Genomic DNA, 15540 nt, shown 5'->3' with positions numbered 1-15540 from the left:
TCTGGAAGTTTGTCATTATACATTAACCACAAAATTGTATGTTGTCCTGTTAGTGAAACTAAAAAAAAGGGGTGAGGGTGTGTGTGTGTGTGGGGGGGGTAATTATGCTGGTCTCATTTCTTTTCATTTTTCTTTTTTATATTAATGGTATCAATGTTGACCATACAATCTGCAGTTTACATCAATAATTACATGACATTCTGTGGATTCTACGTGGGAATTTGTTTGTGCTTCTGGCTGAATTTTGATTAAAATGTGTGAGTCATTTTTTTAGGTGAATTTGTGTTAGGTCAAGCAAGCAAAAAAATAAATAAAAAAGCTTCATCTGATAATTGATTCTTCATATTACTGGTAAAAAAAATAAAAATGGAGGGAAAAGATGATGTTTGTTAACCAGTTTTTGAAAATCAATGCCAAAACCTAGATTTTTAGTTTGATCTAAAAAAAAAATAAAAAAGTTTTTTTTTTTTTCAGGGAACTTACTTTGGAAAATGGATAATTGTATTGGGGGTGGGGGGGGGGCATTTCTGCTTTCAAGTTGTATGCGGTGAACTCATTGCATGTTTTTAATCTACGCTGAGTAAATCCGCATATTGAGCTTGTTTCTGGACAATGCTTGGCTGCAAAAGCTCTTCATTTACAATACAATACACAAAGTATTTATTCTGACATTGCAGTTCCTACACACATGGCATTTATAAAGCTGAAATTACATGCAAAGGAATTTTTAAACTTCCTAGACGATTCCTCCTGTTCTGTATGACTTAACTTTTTGTGTTCTTATTTCTGTGGTTCAGACCATCATGGCCATCTAAAAATATCTACCCCTAAAATGAACCATATGTGCCTACCATTGCATAACAGATCAACAACACAGAACCGTTATTGTTGTTGACAGCAGGAATCTAAGATGAACAATGGCGGTGCCATTTTTGGGAAACAATTCATGATGGAGTAAAACGTAACAGACTGCATGTTATGTTTCCAAGCAGGTGTGCTGACTTGTTTGTTTCTTATATTTATCGTGTTGACCTTGAGAAATGGAGGTAGATGAGGAAGGTGAGAGATAAAATGTGGGCCATCAGCCGTCTTGGCCGGACCTCTGTTGTTTTGTTTGCTGCTCATCCTGTAGACCTGATAATATGGCGCTTCTGGGCAGGCAGCATGCCGTTGACCTTCTCACCCCCTCGCTGGTCTCTGACACCTCGGATTCCACTTTCCGTCATTGTGTTTGCCTTCCTGCCGTGCGACTCTTCCAATGAATGGGGAAAGTACAAGGTAGAAAGTAGAGGATTTTGGAAGTACATCATGGAGCGCACGTTTTCCTGGCTGTATTGTCTCCAGCATTGCGTTGACGTTCAGGCTGCATTAATGTTCACCAGCTCTGTGATCTCCATGGCATCATGTTGTAAAGAACAATCAATCAAAAGTGCACATTTTATCATGCCTCACTTGCAAATCTAAGTTTAAAAGTTTCAGAAATGTGAAGAAATAAAGCAAAGTTAACCACTGATTAATTGAAAAGGTGTAATTTGTAACATTCTCTTGTACAATGAACCCCATTTATCACAAGGTATACTCTCCAGACTAGGAATGAACGATTTCAAGGAAAGATTGAATTGCGATTATTTTATTTTTTTTCCCTCACAGAAATTGTGATTTCCATTTGATTCTGATTTATTTATTTTTTCTTCAGGACAAGATATACAATGGGCACACTTACACTAGGACCATTGTACCATGCCCAAGTACGCTTGCCACTAAAGTCCGGTAGTGTGAGCGCAATCGATCCGCACCTGAGTACGTTTCAGATCCCCAGTTTAGCACGATTGGGAGAGGTGGGTCAGAGAACTTCACAACAAACAAAAGGCTGCATTTGAAGGGCAAGCAAGCAAAATGTATTTAATCTTATCATATCCTGACTTTGGGTTTGGACTGGCACCAAAGTTGCACCGTCTCCGCTTTACACACTAAAGATGATAATAACTCATCAACTAATAGCTATTGCCTTGCATAGCCCGCTCGACAGCATTTAGCCAATATAGCTGTGTGGAAAAATTAGGTCACACTCTGTGTCATTGCATAACTCCAGATTTAATAAAAAGTTATGAAAATAACCTCGTATATTTATCCGAGTCCTGATCAGGATACAACATCCGATTCCGATCGAGTCAGCAGTCGCGCCTGATTTCTGATCACGTGATCGGATCGGGGCTTTCCTACATACAACAGTACTCAAAATGTATATTCTCTTTGCTCTGTTAGAGCAGTGACCATGTTAGGGACCTTCTCTGCCTCATCTTTTGTTCTTAATGTTTTACTTTGAACTATTCAGGATGTTCACAAGTATTAACAATATTCCACAATATAGCACAGGTGCAAAGGCTAAGACATGATGTAGTGGGGGAACACTGCATTAAGAACACCGTGTCTAAGGAGCTTTTGTGGTTGAAAGGTTGTGTGAAACTTGGTCTTTATTTATCCCCCTAATAAATATATTTGCAAGTGTAAGGACAAGTCTATTTATTTCCTTCCCTGTTCAAGCTCCATCACTGCAGAGAAAGACAAAGCCTTGTGACACTTCTCTCGCTTTCCGCTGGTCATCCCCACCCAGTTATATTTAGGATGTGTCACGCTTACTTACCAGTAGGTGTTCCATCACAACAGGAGAATGTCACTCCCCCTAGTCAAGTGCATTTTTATTTTCAATCAACGCTGCCTCTCGTGGACCCCACAGTGACGATGCTTAGCAGGTCAGACTGCAGATCTGGTGTCACAGGCCGAGGTGGTGAATAGGGCAGCGGGGTGGGAGTTAGTCATGCTGTATAGCTGGAGGTCAACCCCTTTTCTCGACTTTGACATCAATACAGCAAGTGTGTCCCAGAGTTCAATTGTCACTTGACTGCAGGCTAATTTGAGAACAGGAGATGCCCTGTCTTGTTGCCTTTTGCGTGTGTATCAGTGTGTGTGTGTGTGTGTGTGTGTGTGGCGTGCGCGCCTCTGAATAAAGTTATACGTGCCGATCTTTCCACCTGTTCCTCACGTGGATTTTTGTTGTGCTTTCGCGGAGCTAATTTACAGTTCAACTTATCTTTGATGCTGCCTGTCATTCATTCCCTAATAAATTTCCCAGCATTAGGTGGATAGAGTTGTCAATGAGACATCAGATGTACCCCTGAGCAAAGCACTTAATCTCTTCTTCTCTGAAAAGGCAACCGATCACTCCTTGCTTATGCTGGTGGGCTTCCAGATGTGCATTTGTTTTATTGCCTTAGGATCATAGCGGCCTGATTTACTTTAACTATCATGTGTCTGTTTTTAACTCATTCACTGACAGCCATTTTCAACGTTCCCCATATTACCAGCAATTTTGGAACATTTTGACTGATCGTTTAAGACCCACAGAATATTGTGTTCTTTGACAATATAAGCACTGAACTAGACTGAAGTCCATATAGCGCTAGAAAGAGTGGAGTGTTTTTTCACCTCTAGCGTTTTCCATTTTCAAGTAGAGCATGGGCTGGTTCCACCAAAAACATGTTTTTTAACTAGAAAGCGGAGAAAATGAGTTTTTGCATGCAAATCATGTCAATAACTTTTTGATTTCGATTTTGATGCTAATGCGTTGCTATTGTGACAACTACAACTATATAACAGCAAAATCAAGACTGAGAAAGGGCAATATAATGTTTTTTTTTTACAGATATATTCACAATTTGGGACCCGGTCACCCGTGGATTTGCATATTAATAAATTAAAAAAATTCACTGTTATTTTAAAATATATTTTTTTTGTTTTCTGATTAGTTTTTTCCCCCTACCGTGACACTCTGTACCTAAACTTGTATGGCTTCCAACATGTTGGAAATTCTCTCCCTCATAATCAACGTGATGAGCTGAGATTCACCACCTAATTTTTTTAAATCTCCAACTTAAAAGCTAAACTGATCTCAAATCCAAAACGATGCAATGCCTCTATCGAATGGTGAACTGTTCTTCATTACAGTAGCTTACAAATACAAACCTGAATTTTGCAGGCAAGCTGGGCAAAAATGTTGCAATGAAGAAAATGTCAAGTGTAAAAGTAGTTACAGGCTTGGCAATTAATTAATTAATTACATTATTTATCCATCCATCCATCCATCCATTTTCTTGGCCGCTTTTCCTCACTAGGGTCGCGGGGGTGCTGGAGCCTATCCCAGCTGGCTTCGGGCAGTAGGCGGGGTACACCCTGAACTGGTTGCCAGCCAATCGCAGGGCACACAGAGACGAACAACCACACTCACATTCACACCTAGGGACAATTTGGAGAGTTCAATTAACCTGCCATGCATGTTTTTGGAATGTGGGAGGAAACCGGAGTACCCGGTGAAAACCCACGCAAGCACGGGGAGAACATGCAAACTCCACCCAGGAAGGCCGAAGCCCGGACTCGATCTCACGTCCTCTGCACTGGGAGGCGGACGTGCTAACCAGTCAGCCACCGTGCTGCCCTACATTATTTATCCTTAATAGCCAATTTTTTTTATTTAAATGGATTTTAGTGGACAACTGAATAAAATGGTAGACACAGACCGTGACTATTTTGCATTTTGATACAAAACAGTAGAAAAACAAATTTTATAAAAAATAAAAATATTTTTTCTCCCTGAGAACAGCATTGTGGCTTGACTCCCGCTACACCGTGCATGAAGCTTCTGAAAACAGTTGGCCACTCACGTCCGCACTCCGCACATTAGCCGATGTAATATGTGTGGACTCACAGCAATGTGAACTGTGCCAGCCTGGATCGCGTTTTGAGAACCCCCATACAATGCTTTGCATCTTATCACTTTTTGTTAATCCATCAAAGGATATGAGTGCCATTCAAGGAACACACAGGTTGCTACAGAAATAGGACAAATGCTATTATCATGAGCTTAATGTGGACAAGCTCCCATTCAATTGAATAGGCCGGCAAGTCGAGTCACTGGCGGCTCGTATATTTTTACAGCAAGCGTCGCAATAGCTATTTACTGGTACATGTAAAATTATATATATAGTCAAAAGTACTGTTGTAAACAATGTGTAGCCTACCGTATATAGTATATTCTATGGCTTGACGGCACATGACTCCGCCGGAATTGTATTTCTGTCCAACAGCAGCTGTGTGTGTGTCCCTTTCACTTTCCCCCCCGTAAAAGGATTGCCATTGGCTGGCTTTCGCTATCGATAAACGTAATACTTGAAAAGACATATGTGGTTTTGTAATTTAGACTGAAATTGTTTGAACATGCTCCCGCCTCCATCTAAGCCTCCATCCATGTGTAAATGAGTGTGTCTTTGTCTTACATGTCCATACACTTACAGACATAAACACTCACGCACACAGGATGTTATATCAACTGTGATCGTCCGAGGTATGTGGTCTGCGCAGTGTTGGTCTCTCTTTTTTGACAACAATGAATGGCATAGTTGGAATATTTTAGGACGGGGTTACTGTTGTCATCCTTGGGTCGTTTTTGGCGTGAATGTGCGCGTGCTCACACACCTACCCTCACAGCACCACAATACAGGTTAAACAGATTTCCTGTAAGCCATTGTATCTGGTGGCTTCCTGGTCAAAACCTTCACGTTGAAGAAGCTCGCTTGCTTTCTCCCCAGCAATTTCCGCTCCCTTTCCCGTTCCTTCCTTTTTGCATGCTCTTCTGCGCTCACTTTTTCCTCTGTCCCACAACATTCTCTGTTGTCTTGATTTGACATGACCAGAACTTCTGCACTAAACTCATCCCAAGACCTTCCCCAAACAGCTCAAATTTGGAAGCATGGAATTGTACAAAATGCCTACTATAGTTAAGATTTGGGGGAATACAAGTGTATTCATTGATAGGGTAGACGGATCATGTGGGTACTGGTAGAAATAAGATTTTGTCCACTTTCAATAAAAAAAATAAACAAAAATCTGAGATCAATTATATTTCTAACTACATACTTGTTCCAGAGTCCTTGTTGTCGCTACCATAAAATCATGAAACCTTTAGCTTAACTAGTTTTAGTTTTTCTTTTTTACATAAAATCAATCAATTAATAAAGCACTCAATTTGAATGAGGAGGATTACGAACCGATGTTTCACTGATGTACCATTCACATTTCATGAAATTAAAATGAAATAATCTTTTTTGTGTGTCTTGTACACAAAATTTGACCTCTGCATTTGACCCGTCACAGTGAACACACATTGTTTGTGGCACCCACTGGAGTAGGGGGCTTCTTGAGCGACCGGGGGAGCAGTTTGGTATCGTTGTCTTGTTCAAGCACACGCAGCCATATGTCTAGGGATGGTCTTGAACCGTAGTCTCCAGGGAGGGAGGTGACAATCCTAACTGCTTGGCCATTGCTGCCACCATTAAATTTTTAAACATTAACTGTAACACAAGTGGCAAAGGCTACTACTAGGGGTGTCACGGTAAAAGTATTTTAGATAAATTGATTTGTATTTATGTATTTAGTCTACTATTCAAACTAATAACGCAGGGATTACATTTTTTTATTTTTAGGTAGTTTTATTTTCAAATATAACATTTGGCCTTTAATAACGATGAAAAAGTCAAATAAACTGGTCAATATAAAGATGAAATACCGTAAATGTGTTTTTAAACAATGTGCTTAGTAGGGCCATTACTAACCAGAACCCTGACCCTAACCACTGAACATATGACAGGTTTGGCACCGAAACGTTCTGTAATGCTGGACAAGTCATTGGTCACTACTTTAGCCTCTTCTCATGTTCTTTTCTTATAACCGTCCTTCTTTATTGAAAAAGTGGAATGCAAAAAAAAAAAACACAGGTCGAGCTCATCATTTGATGCTGGCTGAAATGAGGTCATGTGAGGCACTCCGATGGCCCACTTGAGACAACGTCACACTTTTTGACACATTTTTCCTGAAGCTTTCATCCAACTCAAAATTTTACAAGCTTTTAAGGCACTCACTCGCTCGCTCAAAACGAATCAATCCACTGTATCTTTTACTTGCTGTCTAGCTTTTTCCATGGAGCAGTCTAAACACAGTTTCAGAGCCAGGCCAGTTGAGCCTCTAGCAAAAACACAACAAGAGCAGACACAAACACTTTACGCCAAATGCCTGTCTGCCTCCCATATTTTGGCACCACTTCTCTATTACGCCTTCAAAGTTTGTCCAGCTAACAGAGGTTACTTGATGTGGTGTCTCAGGGCATATCATATCTGTGTAAATGGATCGGTACTATATAGTGTACTTTTTTAGAATTAAAATTGCTCTAACACCATTTTAAAGTCTCGCCGAGTTCCATTGTTTGCAAATGACTCTAATGACAGTTGTAAAACCCATGATTTGTCTTCTGTGTGTGGAAAATGAAATATGAATTCCAGATCATATTTTAGAGCTAAGTCTCTCAATGAGGGATTATAATCCTTCTGAGGGCAAAATGATAAAATTGTATTAAAAGAAACTCGTATTAAAGACAGACACTCCCACTGGTGTATGGATGGTGCGAATGTTTGGTGGTGATCAGAGGGGCCCGTAGGCACACACTGGCAGCTACGCTTCCGTCAGTCTGCCCCAGGGCAGCTGTGGCTACATGCCGGTAGTTTACCGCCACCAGAGTGTGAATATGTGTGTGCATAAATAATGTATCAATTGTGAAGCGACTCTGAATGTCCAGAAAAGCGCTATTATAAATCTGATGCATTATTATTGTATACATTTTTTGCCTTATTTGTCATGACATGATTTTGTTAAAAAAAAGAAAGAAAAGAAAACCAGTCCTTCTTTATTGTCTTGTTATTTGCTTCTATGGTGCTACTTCCTGCAACTTGAATGGATGTGTCAAAAGCTTTCACTGGAATGCAACCTTGTATTTGGCTTTTTTCTTTCTTTCTTAATATGACCCTGTCACTTACTTCCATCTAAAATGAGCAAATGTAATTGTGACACCTACGTACGTACACATCCTGTTTGCAGTCTCCTCAGGGGGCATTAAAAATGACTGGTGACTATGCTATTGCCTATTGCATTAAAGGAATGAAATGAGTAGCAGAAAGTCGCAAAAGAAGGGATGCAGGATCATTAATTGCATGAGAACCAGATTGTACAAGACTGTGCTGTATGCAGTGCTCACTTGTGTATTCATTATTTTTATTATTATTATTTCATTATCTTGCTGTACTTGTTAGTGCACTTTATACGTTTGTGGATTCCTACAAGCCTTTATTTATGCTTTATTTGGTCTCATCCATGTGCATTCAGTAGCATGACATGGAGTGAGTAGTAGATATTTCATTTTTTTTTCATTTATACTCACATGCACACCGTCGCAGAGTGTGAACAGAACCTACGCTGCCTACATACAAGTCAGGCAAGTGTACACCATCAGTGACTATGCCAAACGGCGCTCAAAGAGTTAAAAATAAGAGACGTATGTTGGCGTTCCACTTTCTCATGTAGCCTTTTTGAAAAGTTAATCCACCATCTCTGCTCTAGAAGGTTATCAGTACTGTTGTACGTTTTTGCGCCCCTTTATGTTAATTCTATCTGTACTGATTTGTATGCATATGCCATTTGATTAAATTTAATTTCCTGTATTTTGTATTATGCACTGAACTATAGCTGAAAAATACATTTAATAAGCCATTCAAAACAAAGCATTAAAGTTGAGTTTACTCTGTCAAAAGCCTTTGTAGCATCAATAAAGCACAGACAAACTCAAGTGCTCAGTAACTGAGATATTATCCTACAATTTATTTTAGAGCATAAATGCACACGTCTGTGCCATGCTTTTTCTTAAAGCCGAATTGATTATCACTTGTTAACACAAACATTTCCAGTCTAGTGCACAAAATAATCTCGAACACTTTTCAGAGAACGCTAGCAAGAGCAATTAGCCTATAGTTTTGCAAACTGTTTAGTATGTAATACTGATATGTGTTCCTGCTGTTATTTAACTTAATTTGTACAACATTTCACATGTCATAGCATCTATTCCTTTTACAGTTCTGCCAGCCAGGAGGTTGGAAGCTGTCCAGAGAAAGAAAAGCACCCACCTTCTTCACTGTCGTGCTGACGGATATTGAATCAGACAGACACTACTGCTCCTGCCTCACTTTTTACGAGGCGGAGGTCAATCTGCAGGTAAGATTACATACCTATAAACCTTTTTTGTTGCATACCTTTAATGGCATACCTATAAACCTTTTCACCATGATGTCACACATGCGTCCGGAACTCTGAATGCACCGTTGGTAAACAAACCTTACCGTGTCATCTGACCTAGGAAAAGCAAATTAAAAAACGGTAAATGGCTTTCTTCTCTAGCGCTGATGTTTGAATTGGTGACGTGCTAGCTCTTTAGCTGGCAGGCTATCCATTATATTTTGATTAATTACTCAATGACAACTGAACCAAGATTACATACATACAGTACCTGTTGAAAAATCTTTTCTCAAAACCCGTTGATGTAGGTTTGGTTCCAAGTCTGTCTCTTTCTGTCTACAACTTTTTCCACTCGATTTATCCTCCTCACCTACAGGCACAAAATATTTCAGGTAAATAAAAATAATGATAGTAATAAACCTTTTGGAGTATATTCTGGAGGCCCATCCCAAAACAAAGCAAGTTTTTATCTTTGTTTTCAGTTCAAGTCGGTGGTAGTCATTGACCTTTTATCATGTTAGTCTGTACTGTTTGAAGCCATACATGTCCACACCATAACACTGGGTCCGCCATGTTTGACACATGATGTGGTATGCTTTAGATCATGAGTTGTTCATTGCCTTCTCCTACTTTCTCTCTCTTCCAATCATTCCGATACAAGTTGGCCTTTGTTTCATTTACACTATTCATAATCATCTTCCATAATCATCCGGTTCTTTTGATGGTCTTGAGCTTTTTAATAATGGTCCAAACTTTTGAAGTTCATGCTCTATTATAGATTTGTGGTTGTTTTCTCAACCTCATGATGTCCGCCTTCACTTGGATTGAGATCTCATTGGACTTCAAATGTATTAGTTGATAACATCACTATTATAGTCCAAATACTTGTGGACCTAAGGGTATATCAGCTTGTGTGATGCACACTCAAGAAAATCCTGATAAACTATGAACACCCCCTGCTTACTCCTGAACTGCTGCGCACGGGCCTCATTAATCCTGATCTAATGAAATCTTAAATCTCAAGCTCCTCACCCTGTAATATATTGTCACAGTAGTAAAATTAATTTTGTTGAACACTGACGATGAGTGTGAAGTACCTTCAGTTTGGTATGTCGCTATCATAATGCTTATAAGCCATCAAAGTTTATTATTTTGGCTGAGCAATGAGATTGTTTCTCATTTGCTGTTTTCTATTTTTGGATTATCATTTAGTTTTTTGTTTTTTTTATTTTCTTTGGCACTTTGTTTTTACTTGTAGGAACACACATGCGTGACATTGTCCAGAATAAGGTCAAAACAAAGGTATGCACAAATCCAACCTAATAAAAGGCATGCTGGATGTTGATAGTTAGAGCTACAATGAACCTATACTCGCCTTCGGCTTTTGGATTCACTCATGCATGAAAGTCGACATCCCCATCTATCATTGATCACAACATATTCGATTGGGCTTGATTTGGTGTATGATTATGAATGACCTTGTTGAATTCTCTCCGTGCCAAAAAGCCCACAGAATACCAAAGTAATTGTTTCACTGTGTTGGCCTTTGCGAGAAGCCTCCAATGGCTCCTGTCATTCTGCCCATTGTGACTTCACATCCTTTAACATGTGCACGGCAGTCGTCAATCACATTCCAGTTTGATCAGCAAATCATTGTTTAGGTGATTTTTGAGATCTCATACAAGAAGTATGTGTCAAGTCTCAAAAAGTGAGCAAGTCACTACAGAGGAATCTTCCAAATAAACAATCGTTAATGATCTTTCCTTTTTAACCTGCGTTGTGTTAATCAGACCATAATTATTTTCATCCCTCTTGTTGTACAACCAGTGTTTAAAAAAAACAAACATAAAACACATTGGGCAAATTACCACATCAAAGACAGAAAAAAACAAAAATAGCCCCGTTGTTTTGCAGAGGAGCCAAATGACATCCGTTGTCACTTGCTGTTGAAAATTTTCAACTACAGGCCATCATCAGGCTCATCCTTTTGCTGTTATTTGTGCCTCAGTAGTACACACTCGTAGGCCTGACTCAAATAATGTGTGCTTTATTTATGTACTACGCAGTAATTTATTTACCAACATTTGCCTTATTTTGTTTTGTAGCTGTCGGGCTGATGCAATCCATAAAAACTCCACTTAAATGTCAGTTCCTTCTCTGTGTCAAGGTCCCACCTTCTAATCTTTTAAGGAAAGTCACGGGACTGGCAAGTAGGCTGTAAATTCCACCAAAGCTCCACACCAGAAGCAGGAAGTTTCTTAAAATAAACACAGCCTACCAATAAAAGCATTAAAAGCTACACTGAATGGTCTTATTTCCCTAAGCAGATTTGATTACCCATTACATTTTTATCTACTTGAATTGTTCTCTTATCCAGCCACTTGACTGTAAATTAAATGCAACTGTATTATACCTTACACCTTTCCTTCAGCCTGTTAAGGAGCCAAGGCTATATTTGGCCTTGTCAAGACATCATACTCCAGCAAAACAAACACGCATTCCTCAGTTCTACGTAAGGCACTGAAGATCTTCTTGAAACGTGACATTGTTTGAACAGTCTTTACTCTAAATGAATCCTTATCTGACTAATCAGATTTCCGAGAGTCCAGACAGGTGGCAGAGGAATGCTTTGCGTCTAATAATTGAACCAAATCCTAAAAATAATGTTGAAATGGGATCCCCGTCTGGATGAGATATTTTCAAACTCTTCTGGCATGTTTTCACTGGGTGAAGAAATATACTAGATTTTGATAAGGGCTTTAGTTAAGAATGAGCACTCTTGGCTGAGGATCCAGCAAAGATTACTTGTTCATTAATGTTACATTTTTTATCACAGCTGACATTTAAGTCATGATTATTTCTAAATTCATTAATCAGAAGTTGCTAGTCGTTTTTTTTGCCAATATGATGTAAGTTAAGTTCAAATATTGTACAATGGTTAGCATCTTCTAGTCCACTAATATTTCTGAAGATTGGCATGTTTCTGTGTTAGTGGGACCCAGAATTAATCTTGTTTTATTCTCCAAGTGTTCAATCTTTTAATAGAATATAATTTATAAATCAGTACTAAAAATTCCCTTAGCCAGCCAGGATCTTGGCTTGTCTGATGTACAGTATGTTGTAATACTTCCACCAAAATCTGTATGTTTTCTGCCTCATTTTAGCCATCAATAAAATGACCACAGAACTACCAGGGAAATTAAAATTCATGCTTATTTTGCTTTAAATGAGTCAAGGTATTGCTAAATGATGCTGACAACCAAATGTTTCTCCGGAATTTACCATACAATTTTCAATTTTGTTGTTTTCAATTTGAAGAGCATTTCAATGTTTAAAATTTAAATTGTGTTGGCATGTTCCAGTTCTTTGTTTTAAAGTCAAAGGTAACGTATTTGATTACAATAATTTTTATTTTTAAACATCCCAGGGATCTAAAAGTATTGAGGTTGACGAGGATGAAGATGAAGAGGTGGAAGAGGATTGCTTGATCCAGCCAGCTGAAGTGTTTGCACCAAAGAGCCTCATTCTCGTGTCCAGATTGGATCATCCAGAAATATTCAGGGTAACAAGGCACAATGTGGTTGATTTGATTCTGTCTTGTTCGGAAAACTTTCATTTTTTTATGTCTCTGTATGTGTTGTCCTACTAGGGTTGTTTGGGACTGATCTACACCGTGCACATTGATAGCCTTACTATCCCTTTAGAGGGTTTGGTGGCCAATCTGTTTATATTCCAGGTTCCTGTGGCTGGTGGATCTCAGGTATGTCTTGTTTAAACTATAGTATTTTGTATTGATTTTGATTGTTTATCTTTGAGTTGGCCATGGCTTACTGATGAAAATTAAAAAAAAAACAGTGACTCACTACCAGCATTAACACCAATGTAACCAAAGTCCAAGGTCAAAATAGTGAATGTGCTCTTTTTGTCCCAGCTTCAAAATGTCACAGACACATTACTCCAACCTTTCTGACTGGTATGTGAGGAATTGTATGAATGAAAAAGCTAGATTTTCTTTAGATGTAAAATTTCACTTTTGTTGCTGCATTTTAAAACGTTTGTGTCCTGCAAGCTACGATGACTGTTGCATCAGCATTTATTTTTTATTTTTTACAATGAGCCATCTGTGTTGCACACTTCATGAAGACAGTACATCATTGAAATTACATTTTTTTGCATCTTCGTTATTGACATTTTGGTTGAAGCTGTGTGCCCAAACAGTCCTGACTAGAAAGCTCACTTTGCTGTACCGTTAAATGATTGGGTGTCAAACTACAATGTTTTCTGACCGTTGTTGCCTTGTTTTTACTTGACAGAAGCTGTTTAGCCTGGGAGCAGGAGACCGGCAGCTAATCCAGACGCCTCTGAATGACACATTGCCTGTCACATGCAAGAGTGTTGCTCTGCTCTTTCAGCAGCTAGGTGCGTTCCAACACTGAGTGATCAATTAGAAAATCTTTTGACAAGAAGCCTTCATAATTTAGTCATGTTTTTTAGTAATGGTGTATCATTAAATGCATATACCAAAAATTCAATCTCTTAAAATAATATTTTAAAGTATTAATAAAATTTCCCTCTTAGCTGATTTAACTTAATATCGTTGACATGACGTGGTATAAGTTAATTCAATCTTATCAGATTTTAGAGCCCCAATTATTTTGGCTAAATCACAAGTGCAGATCTTAGAGTCAGGAGACGTTTGGATTTATTGTATCGTAAGAGTCTGAGGCAAGATTATGAGGTTTTGACCTCCCATTAGTCATTCTGCAATTTGCTTGAAGCTAGAACAAGCACATGATGAAGATTTGATGCATTTTGTTGGGCTCACGTTGCGCCATTTGCACAATATAATTAACCTTTGCGTAAGCCATTTGTATGACCAGTACAGTACGTGCCGAGTTCACTGTGACTCGTGCAGCTTTTAGGATGTTTATCCATCACAATATTACTATTCCACATAGACCACTCATGTAGATGATGTATGTTGTATTTTTAGACTTTGACCTCACTTTTGAAGTAAGCCGACTAGTATCTGTGATCTAGGGGTGAATTAATTACAAAATCTGATTTACAATGGAAAATTGGCCCTCGTCTAACCTCATTTGGGGACAAGAATGTGCTTGAAAACAGATTTTATTTGATTTTGTGAGTCCGCATGGGGGGGTACTTACACGATAAACAAGGTCATGTGGAAGTCATATGTTTGTAGCCAATCTGCATAAAGAAAACAAAACTGTTTTGACATAAAAGCCAACAATTTTACACATATGTTTTCATTTATCTGCAAACAATTCTGTTGGTCTTTATAAAGCAGATTTTGGTACTTGCATGTGTTGGAAAGGTGCAAATTCATTGCTCTTAATGTCATGAAAAGATCCATGCTCCAAAAGAGCCCAGTGCTGTCCTATTCATGTTTAATTTGCTTTAAGGTCAATTCAGGTCATTAAAGGTAAGAATTAGGGCGGTCACACTGAACCAGTTCTAGTATACTATGCCTCTGCGCAGTTACACCTCCCTCCCTGTCCCCCACTGGCCCGCACTCTGACTGTACTGCACTCATCCACACTTGAGCACATTTGTGTGTGCTCATCCATTCATCCATCCATTCAGTTAATGCTGCTTATCCTGGGTCAGGTCGCAGGGTCAGCAGCTTCATCAGGGAAGATTAGACTTCCCTCTCCTCAGCCACTTCATCCATTCTTCTGTTGGAATGAGACAAAGTCTCTCCAGCGTGTCCTGGATCGTCCCTGGGACCCTGGAACACCTCACCATCAATCCTAATCAGATGCCTGAGCAACCTCACCTGGCTTCTCTCGATGGTTAGGAGAAGCGGTTCGACTCTGAGTCTCTCCTGGACGACCGAGCTTTTCACCCTAACTCTAAAGCCTGTATCTCACCTAGCGACAAATGCTTTCGAACATAGCTAGCTTTGGGTTTTGTCAAGATTTGTAAAAGGTTGCAGACATTTGCAAAAAAAAATAAAAAATCTTGTCAAATCCATTGTTTCGTTAGCAGTGGCAAGTGTTTGCAAAGCAGTTGTAAGCATTTTTAAACGATCATATTTACTGGTCATGTTTATTTGCCAGTGCTAGAGAGACCATGTGACTGATCATGGTTCCAATGTATGTTGGTACAATGTACAAAGAGAAATACCACCTTAATTGTTATATACCATCTGTCTTTCACAAACACTTTGCCATGCATGTTGTCTCTAAGCATCGCTAAAAGTCGCTAAATATCGTGAGTGACAGAAGCGACTCCCACAGAAGCCATCCCCTGATTTTCCTTAAGATTTGTCAGAAAATATGGCAAATCCAAAATTTGTGACTTGCAAGCAAGCATTCGCCGCTCACTGACACCCACCTTATGGGAGAA

General features: G+C 39.1%; 1 protein-coding gene across 1 annotated transcript in view; it reads left to right on the top strand.

The window, feature by feature from the left end:
• The window catches only part of sbf2 (SET binding factor 2), an 83218-nt gene that overhangs the window by 19170 nt on the left and 48508 nt on the right, over positions 1-15540 (top strand). The window contains exons 3-6 of the mRNA XM_077564619.1: positions 9010-9147; positions 12596-12730; positions 12818-12928; positions 13482-13587. Coding sequence (XP_077420745.1) covers positions 9010-9147; positions 12596-12730; positions 12818-12928; positions 13482-13587 — 490 coding nt within the window. The remainder of the gene's footprint in view (positions 1-9009; positions 9148-12595; positions 12731-12817; positions 12929-13481; positions 13588-15540) is intronic.

This window comes from Vanacampus margaritifer, chromosome 4 (assembly GCF_051991255.1).
Source record: "Vanacampus margaritifer isolate UIUO_Vmar chromosome 4, RoL_Vmar_1.0, whole genome shotgun sequence".
Lineage (NCBI taxonomy): Eukaryota > Metazoa > Chordata > Actinopteri > Syngnathiformes > Syngnathidae > Vanacampus > Vanacampus margaritifer.
Note: the sequence above shows the minus strand (reverse complement) of the source record. Positions and strands in the feature narration are given on the sequence as shown.